Source organism: Pygoscelis adeliae, unplaced genomic scaffold (genome assembly GCF_000699105.1).
Source record: "Pygoscelis adeliae isolate BGI_AS28 unplaced genomic scaffold, ASM69910v1 Scaffold93, whole genome shotgun sequence".
NCBI classification, from domain to species: Eukaryota; Metazoa; Chordata; class Aves; order Sphenisciformes; family Spheniscidae; genus Pygoscelis; species Pygoscelis adeliae.
The window spans coordinates 1,457,496-1,466,562 of NW_008824469.1; the positions used below are offsets into that span (position 1 = coordinate 1,457,496).

A 9,067-nucleotide genomic window follows, 5' to 3' on the forward strand; every position below is an offset into this window, starting at 1 on the left:
ACTTTACTTTATTTCACCCCTAGACTAAGTCGCCTACTTCACAAACACAAATTCACTGAAGCAGAGAATTTTGCTATTCAATTTGGACTGGATGTTGAGGTAAGTTGTCCATTCTTGATAAATACATTTGGAGATTAATTAATATAACTGAACTTATGAGTGAGGTTCTTGCCCTATAGTCCAACAGAAAGTATTAAAAATATTACAAATATAGTGGAATGTTACGTTACAAAGCAACTTGCTATACTTGAAAGCTGATTCAATATTAGATGACTACATGGTGAACTATGTTTTTATTTACGATAACTAACAAACCTTGCAATAAGAAGTGGTGCAGAAGTACATCTTCTGATCAAAATAAGCTCTGCTGGATCAGGAGAAGGGACATTTGTCCCTTTAAGTAGCAGGAAACAGTGTTGCTAAAAAAAAAAAAAAAGAATTTTCAGATGCATTTATTAACACATAGTCTGGCTTCATTAACTGATTTATTCAAATAATGCAATTTGAATGTTCCCTCTGCTTTTTGGTTTGGTTTTTTAAATAAAAAACCAGGCTTAGCTGGTGAGATAAAAAGCTGTAACAATTGTATCAAACTGAAAATTTCATTGCATCAAACTGAAAACTGTGTTTCTTTTTTTTTTAAACAGCTTGTATACAAAGTGAAAGCAAACACTATTTTAGAGAAACTAGCTTCAGCTTCTATTGGGAGTTATGGTCACGAAGTCTGGCTGGATCTTGTTAATGAAGCCAAAGAAAATTTGCAAAAAATTCAGGTATGTTTTTATTTCTACCCTCTTTCTCTAATAAAGTAATTCAAATTATAAAGGAGCTTGGAATTAATTTCAGTTGTTTCCTTATGCAAACAGGATAGCCAATTTGTTGTGGATTACTGCATAAATGCTCCATGGCCACTATATGAAACCACTCAAGAAATGCTGAACTACGCTAAAGTCAGAGTAAGGGGTTTTATTTGTTTAAATTGTTTATACTCGTCCATTCCTATTACGTGCTTCTGCACAGCTTCAGAGGGGGGACATCTTCAAACAAGTTACAGTCATTCAAAAAGTAAATGAGATATAAATTGTATATTACCAAACATGAAGAAGAAGTAAGGCTTGTTCCAACCTCATTCTTGCTATTGCTTAAGGGCAAAAAAGAGCTTACAGTTTTATTTTCACATCAGAAAGCAGGTTTTAGTTTTGAGTAGTAGTCTTTTTAAGTACCTTTTAAATATTAATTTCAGGACTAAAAGCTCAAAACATGTCGCCTTTTTTGTTTTAATTATTTTAGTCCTTCCTGCCTTATCAAACAGAATCAGAGATACATATTATCTGTCTGGTTCTGCATACATGTAGAAATCCAATCAGAGTCTAACATTGTAAAATAAAGACTCCAGTTTACAGAGGTACTAAGTTTTTGCTCATGTCTTTATTAAATGCGTAGTACTGTCTGGCATGTTCTGCATGTACTAAGTTGTCAGCCAAACCATTTCATGTATTTGTTTCAGATCGTGAAGAAAGACGATAGAACCATTGCTCCATCATCTGATGGGGCTCCGGTATCCATAACTGAGGTGAGGACAAAGTTCTTGGCCCCGCAGCATCATATTATAAACAAGCACGACACAGAGTTTTAAAAACTCTACTATTTAAAGTTGAACTATTTAAAAGTCTAAACAAGATTGTATTTTATAGTATGAAAGAGAACCACAGTAATGACAGGTTTCAGAAATGAACGATTCCTTCAGTCACAGAAAGATTAATTTTCAGATGCTCCAGAAATTGAAGGAAGAAGCTTTCTTAAGTGCTTTTAGGTATTTAATTTTTTTTCTTATTTAGTCCTATTGTATACTGGACAGGCCTCATCCGCCCTCAAGGAGAATCAGTGTAAAGTGTTTACACAATTGAAATGTTGGATTAATGCTTTATTAAACAAACTTACATGTGTAATTAACTGAAATTCTTGAAAAGTCTTTATTTTCCTCCATTATTCCTCTTTGTGATGGTTATTCTAACCATGTAATATCACTGTTTGGTAAGACAGATATTAACCTTAAATCTCTTGTCTGCATTCAGGTATTGAGAGCTCAGGCAAGGCTTACAACTTTTTATGGAGCTTTTGGACTAGAGAAATTCAGGTTTGCTTCTGTTTGTTCATTAAGATTTAAAGTAAATTTAATTGTAATCATTAAGTATGTGCCATTGAAATTAAGGGGGGGTTTTTTGTTTGTTTGTTTTTTTATTCGAGTTCATTAAACTTTAAACCCTTCCTTCTCTTCCTGAAGTTTCTCATCCTCTACTGTGGAGAAGGGAGAATGCAGGGAGGTTGAGTCAACCTATATGTTGAAAACATATATTATCTGTTGCACATGCACTATCTTGTATAGATTTTTTTAATTTAACGTCTGTAGGAGGGGGGCTGATTTTATGCACACACAATCTAACATTACTGTTGTCTCTCACAGCATATGGCACTAGCTAGAAAAGGTTTGAGGTTCTCCCCCCCAACTCCTTAATATTGACGTTTCTTTTCCTCCTCCCGCTTCTAGTGGTATTGCTTGGACAGAATTCTTGAATAATGAAGACATTTTCAAGAATATCCTTTTTCAGCTAGGAGAAGGAAATTTATCTTGTGCACAGTACCTCTGGCTTAGGCATCAGGTGAGATGGCATAGACAGCTCTTTGGTATTTATGGAGGATGTTAAGTCTCTTAAATTTTCCAGCCTTATTTAACAGAATCAGACCAATGTGGTTATGAAACAGCTCTTCAAAGAAGCAAAGGTCTATGGGAGTATCTCGTCTATTATCACAGTGATTACCTGCTCACCTAGCTCCTTAGAAGGCTGAACTTCTTATTGATTTAAGAATAAACTGGTATTTCTGATGTCAGAACACATATTTCTAGGTCTGAAGGATGACAATTCTTTGATTTATTCTGTGGTGGTTATAATCTTCCATTCACTTTCTTGCAAGCACAGCTCTCAGAATTTTTAAGTGGACATTTGCTGGCTACCTTAAAATCCTTTAAAAATAATCACGTAGACTCCTTACACTGAATGCCACATTCATAATAGTGGCTATGGGATATTATATTCTTTAGTGCAGGACTTTCAGGTCCATGTCTGTTGTTTTCTTAACAAGACAGAACTATAGAGCAAGTTCTAAAGTAGGACATGATCCTGCCACTGTAATTTGCAAAGGAATTGCTTCAATTAGGTGTTAAGAAGACCAAGCTCTAGTTTTTCTGAACAGGGCTATGTTTTTTTTTTTAATTCCTGTCTATGATTACTGAGATTTTCTCTTTGTAGTTGTGAAATCTATTGCTTCTTCCTATTAGTGAAACAGCTTTACAAAGTATCAGATAAACATATACTCCATATTTCTGTGATTGTTCTGTTTTAACATTTTAGGCAGATTTTGAAAGCAGCTTTAATGAGAAAATGCTGGAGAACTTGCTTAATGCCATCCATTTCACTGTTCCTTTGAAGGAACTATGTTTGTGGCTTAAAAATGTTGTGATCCCTTTCTTAAGAAGAGTTGTGCCAAAGGGACAGGTAAGACTGACTTAATAAATGCAAAATGTAATTTTCTCAGGCTAAGATAATTTTATAGTCAGACCTACAGACTTTTATTTTTGAATGTCAGAACCTTGTTCCTCTGTCTTTTAAAAGACTAAAAAATATTTTAAATTATTTCCTTTGAAACAAATATTTAATGGCAAATTTTGCTTTGATGAATAGCATAACTCTACTTATAACTGTATGTTTTTTCAGAAAATATTAGCAAAATGGCTGGAACAAGGTGCTCGAAACCTTGAATTAACTGATAAGGTAAGTCATACTGCAGAAGCTTTGTGTGTCTTGTATTTCTATATGTATAATATAGTTTGCTAATATAAATTATTTTGGACAGGCAAATTGGCCAGAAAATGGACTCCAAATGGCAGAGGTTTTTTTTACCAGTAAATATCAAAGTGAAATGGGACTGACAACTTTTGGCCAGTGGACTCCTTTGGTAAGAAATGTAGCAAATATAAGGATTTGCTACTAAGAGACTTCAGAACGTATGCTCTGTGCTAGAGTTGGAATGGATGATAGTTAGGTCATTATTTGTTTTGGTGAAGATTGACTTAATTTCATGAGAGGAAGGAACTGAATTCCAATCTTCTTGGGTTTAAAGATTAAAAAAAAGAAAAGTCAATGCAACATTAATACCCTTTAAGAGATGTATTAATAGTCTAAATGTGAATAATATTCTTTAATATTCTGTAGTACACAAGTAAGCCCGAGTACTATAAAACACTTAAATTTCAGTAAAGATACTCCTTATGAATTTAAATTAAAAACGTCTCATCTCTGTCAAAATTTTTGGAAATTAATTGCATTAATAACCATGTTATGGCCTGGAGAAAACAGGTATTAAAAATCAGCTAGCTGTAAGGTTATGAATACTGAATTTGTGCAAACAAATAAATTATGTATGTTATATATCCTAGGTATACTAGCATCTATTACAGTGGTAGTATGAAAGTGGAGAAAGATAAAGCTTAAAGCTAACCAGCTGTGCGTTTTAAAAATTGGAAACATTGACATTCTATGTTAATTAGATCTGCTGTCTTAAGCTTCTGAATCCCACGTTCAAAGTGCATCATGCAAAGAAGAGAAAGTTACTCTAAGTCCCACTTTCAACACTTACTTGATTTTCTTTATTGTATGCCATATAAAGGTGACAGTTCAGCATATATATTCATAAAATCTTCAAGATTGCAAGGCATCAAAAATGGTTTGTGAGGTTTCTTGGAAAATTGCATGAAAAATAGGGTTCCGACTCCAAAGAAAACGTCAGCTGTAGGTACATTGTTCCTAGCCATTTGTCTTACCTGTCCTTAAGACTTTCAGTGAATGAAATGCTCATCCCTCTTCCCTGTGCAGGCTCTACTAGTGCATCGCTGTCTTTATATTTAGAAAGAATCTTTTCCTAATATCTTACCAGAATCTTCCTTGCTGCACTGTAAGTCAACTACCTTTGTCTTACACCAGAGATGTGGAGAATGATTTGTTTTCTTCCTGTTTAAGACGGCCCTTTAATGGTCTTGAAGATTGTAGCAAGTTTTCTAATGTTTCACTTCTAAACACTATTTCAGAGATGTGGTGACTGTGAAGAGGTACATAGGTTGAAGAAGCTGGTAAATGATTTACAAGAACTGATAAATCTGTACAGAAAATACAACTGCAGGCTGGCACTCTGTGATTTTGAAAAGGTAATTCTGCAGACACTTCAAAAAGTGCTTTTGAGTAATGGATTGTTCTGAGAAGGAGAAAAATCGTGCAGCATGTGATTTTAAAGTCAGACAAAAGAGGAATCCTGATGGATTGGTTGGTTAAACTTGTGTTCATAAGCTGCTAAGACTATTTGGTATGTTGTGTTTGTTACAAATTTGTTTCAACTGTGGGTATAAATACATAATGTGACAAGATACTGTGAGAATGTGTGGCTTAAACTCCATGATTTGCAGTTCATTACAGTTCATATATTGTGGAGCAAGCATTATCAACAGAAATTAGAAGTACAACTGAACAATAAGGGGTTTTGTAAAAGACAGCTTTTTTTTGAGCTAAAGAGGGATGCTAGTTCTTGAAATCATTCCATTGATTTCAATGGACACTGGATGTTGAATTATTTATTAGAGATGTAAAGGATTGTGTACTAACAAGTGTGACGTTCTAACATGGCATTGTTCTGCTTGCTGCCCAGGAAAATGCAAATACTATCGTATTTCGCATGTTTGATAAAATTTTGGCACCAGAGCTTGTCCCATCCATTTTGGAGAAGTTTATAAAACCGTACCTGTGTGAACATAACCTACAAAAGGATGAACTTCTTCTACAGTATATAAAGGTAACCATATTTTCTACCTTTTGAAGAAAGCTGTTTAAACATGAGTAAGCAGAAAACAAATCTGATGACCATTTTTATTTACACTTGAATTTTAGGACCAGCTTTCAGATTAGCTTACTCCTGTCAATGAACTTATTGATAGTTACTATTTCAGTAATAAGGCATTAGCAGATATAAGCGAAGACAGCCAAATCCATCCCTTAATGTTGGAAAAACTTTTAAATTTTGTTTATATTATATTCCTATCTTTTCTGAATTCAAATATCCTAATAATCTTTATCAAAAAATACAGGATTTGCTAGAACGTTGTCGTACACGGTCTGCTTCAGTATTTGAAACTGCATGGGAGGCAAAAGCAATAGCTGTCATTGGCTGTATCTCTGATACAGATGTAAGTATATTTTATGAAATAGACATCAAGTGGCTCTAACACATCAGTTCAGAATGAAACACAATTTTATATAAGCATAGGAGTACATTTTTACATGAGTGGTATGAGGAGGAGCAAATAGTATGCTGTCTTTTTTTTCTATCTTAGTAATCTCCCATGTGATGTTCTTTGCTTGGGAATTTAATTGTAGTGTTGATGTCATCACATGGAAAACTTACCAACTTTAATATGTATGAACTCAAGCTCTGCAGTGTCATAAATTACTATAAGCATTTTCTAATCTAATTTGACACATATTATAATAATGAATGCCCTTTATGCAAGCGGAGATTGGGCCAGGAAATAAAATTCTTGCCTAAATGAATCAATTACATGTGAACAATACTTCAAGAGATTACCTTGTAACTTATGTTTAAAAGTGAGCTCTTTATGTTCCTTTTATAGCTGAAATTTGATGCAGTTCTACAGATAATGCATGGTGCTATGGTACCATGGAGTGCAGCAGTGGAGCAGCTGGTAAAACAGCATTTGGAAATGAATCATGTCAAGTAAGGCAACATCCACAGTCTACACCTCAGTTTTGTGTGTACTTTCAATTAGAATTCTGTTTTGGGGGTGGGAAATACTGTGTATCTGATGTAGTATGATGATTAAATCACATAGCTGTAGGCAGCAAATGCATTAATAATAGTCTAATTTGTCCATAGAGTAAAGTTACTGCAGGAAAGTTACCGACTGATGGAGATGAAGAAGCTTTTGCGAGCCTATGGGATAAGAGATACTAATCTTTTAAAGGACAAGCAGATGATAATGGTAAGTGATCAGCATTACTCTTATTTCTGTTAAACAAAAGTCCCTACACTTACCTGCATGTATTTTCATGGGGTATTATAAGCCAGACTTTTAAAAAAATCTGAGCGACTGGTAGCTCCCACTTGTTACCAATATCCATTTTTATTGTCTTATTGGGACATATTTTTTGCCCAAAAGCCCACTCTTTTTTTAAGAATTAGCGGATTAGCTTAGCCCACCCTGATTGGCACAGCGTTGATAATATAGTACTTTCTGTATGGGGGGGCAGGAAAGAAAAGAGGAAACTAACAAAATGGAAGGCTAAGTCCTCTCAAGACTTCAGATCCGATGTCTCCTAAGGTCACAGTGAACAATACTTGGTGACTTTTTTTTTTTTTTTTTTTTTTTTAAGCATCTCCCCTTTATTAGGGAGAAAACATGAGTATTTCTGGAAAAGTTCCTTGCCGTCCTGTCGAGCCAGATGAGTCCCCTGAACTTTGAGAGTTCCTAGGATAATTCTCTTCCCCAAGCCAAATCTTCTCCCAGTCATGCTTTAGTCAAATTTTCTCTAGATAAAAGTTTTAAACTTCTAGGTAACTTGCTTGTTTCAAGCTGTACAACTACAATGCAGAAGTAGCGTGTATAAATTACTTCCGTTGTTATCCTATACATCAACAAACTAAAGTCCATATCTGTTTTCTTCCTACAGAGGCTAGTGAAGTACATTCTTAAACAAGATACCCCTACTTCTTTGGAGGATGCTTTGAAAATCGTAGCGGCATATATGTTGCCCACTGTGGAAGTCTACATTTTGAGGATGATAGACCTGATTGACAAAGAAAGGGTACTAAAATACTTCATGTCAGTTGATCTCAGAACTTAAAGACACTCAGGTCTATTTTCAAAACAGGGGCAAGTTGTACTACTTGCTGAAATCTTATACATGGTTTACATAAAATTTTTTTTTTTCATTACCGTTCTATTAATTGTACACATAACTGCCTATACTTAACATTGACAAAGGTCTCATTTTCAGAGTTTTAAACATCATGAGGCATCCTTCATTTGTGGCAAAAAAGGATGAAAATTATGGCCCACAATATACAAAACAAGTTTGGAATTGAAGTCTCTACATATTTTCACATACTGCTTTTGCTAGAGTTGTTTTGGGGCAAGTCACTTTCTTGCCAACAAAAAAGAAAGATTCTTTCCTCTGAGAAACGCTTTCTTCTAATGCGATACCCCACATGAGTATAGACCTGCCTCTTTAGTACTGAGAGCACCTGAGTGTTTGTCTTGTGATACAGGGTGTTGAATGTATATCTATTAGTACAGAGTTTTCTTCCAAGTTAATTTCAAGTCCCAGTTTAGCAAAAAAAACTGAAGTTATCTTTAAATTACATTGATGTCCTAACTAGAAACATTTAACTTCACTTGCTACATTATAGTAGGTGTGATTACCTTTATGCTCTGTGGTTGTCCCTGGTTACATTATTGGGATCTCTTTGACCTGAAGAAAAGGAGGCTTTTTGATTAAAGGAATCAAATTAACTCCCCTGCAAAATAGTGTTTCTCATGTTAACATTTGTTCTGCCTTACTAGCACATGGTATTCTTGATAATCATACTGTTTTAAAAATGTTGCATAATTGCCAATGAACAAAACTGCTTTTTAATTTGCCTATTGTAAGCCCTAGTGCGTAAGCACATCGATTTTACTGAAAGCCTCATAGATTTAGTGAAAACTATTCAGGAAGTTTAAGGAAGTCATGTCATAGTAAATGTATTTTCTAAAGAGATTCGAAGTTCATCAGCAGAAGATTAATCTTACCCAATTGGCCATCATGCAACCATTGTATCAAAGCGAGAGATCGCACAATAACTTAGTTTTTCCAAAAGCAAATGCCTTTTTCTTTTGATTATTTCTGGTTTACTTTTTCTCCCCACACACACCTTCTTCAGGGAGAGGAATCTCTGACTTTGTTAA

General features: G+C 34.6%; 1 protein-coding gene across 1 annotated transcript in view; it reads left to right on the forward strand.

The window, feature by feature from the left end:
* KNTC1 (kinetochore associated 1) overlaps positions 1-9,067 on the forward strand; it is a 40,069-nt gene that overhangs the window by 7,634 nt on the left and 23,368 nt on the right. Inside the window, exons 15-30 of the mRNA XM_009321199.1 lie at positions 24-99; positions 648-773; positions 867-956; positions 1,508-1,573; positions 2,076-2,137; positions 2,549-2,660; positions 3,411-3,554; positions 3,774-3,830; positions 3,913-4,014; positions 5,144-5,260; positions 5,755-5,898; positions 6,191-6,289; positions 6,734-6,837; positions 6,997-7,102; positions 7,791-7,925; positions 9,043-9,067. The exon at positions 9,043-9,067 is cut by the window's right edge and continues 89 nt beyond it. Of these exons, the coding sequence (XP_009319474.1) occupies positions 24-99; positions 648-773; positions 867-956; positions 1,508-1,573; positions 2,076-2,137; positions 2,549-2,660; positions 3,411-3,554; positions 3,774-3,830; positions 3,913-4,014; positions 5,144-5,260; positions 5,755-5,898; positions 6,191-6,289; positions 6,734-6,837; positions 6,997-7,102; positions 7,791-7,925; positions 9,043-9,067 (1,565 nt within the window). The remainder of the gene's footprint in view (positions 1-23; positions 100-647; positions 774-866; positions 957-1,507; positions 1,574-2,075; positions 2,138-2,548; positions 2,661-3,410; positions 3,555-3,773; positions 3,831-3,912; positions 4,015-5,143; positions 5,261-5,754; positions 5,899-6,190; positions 6,290-6,733; positions 6,838-6,996; positions 7,103-7,790; positions 7,926-9,042) is intronic.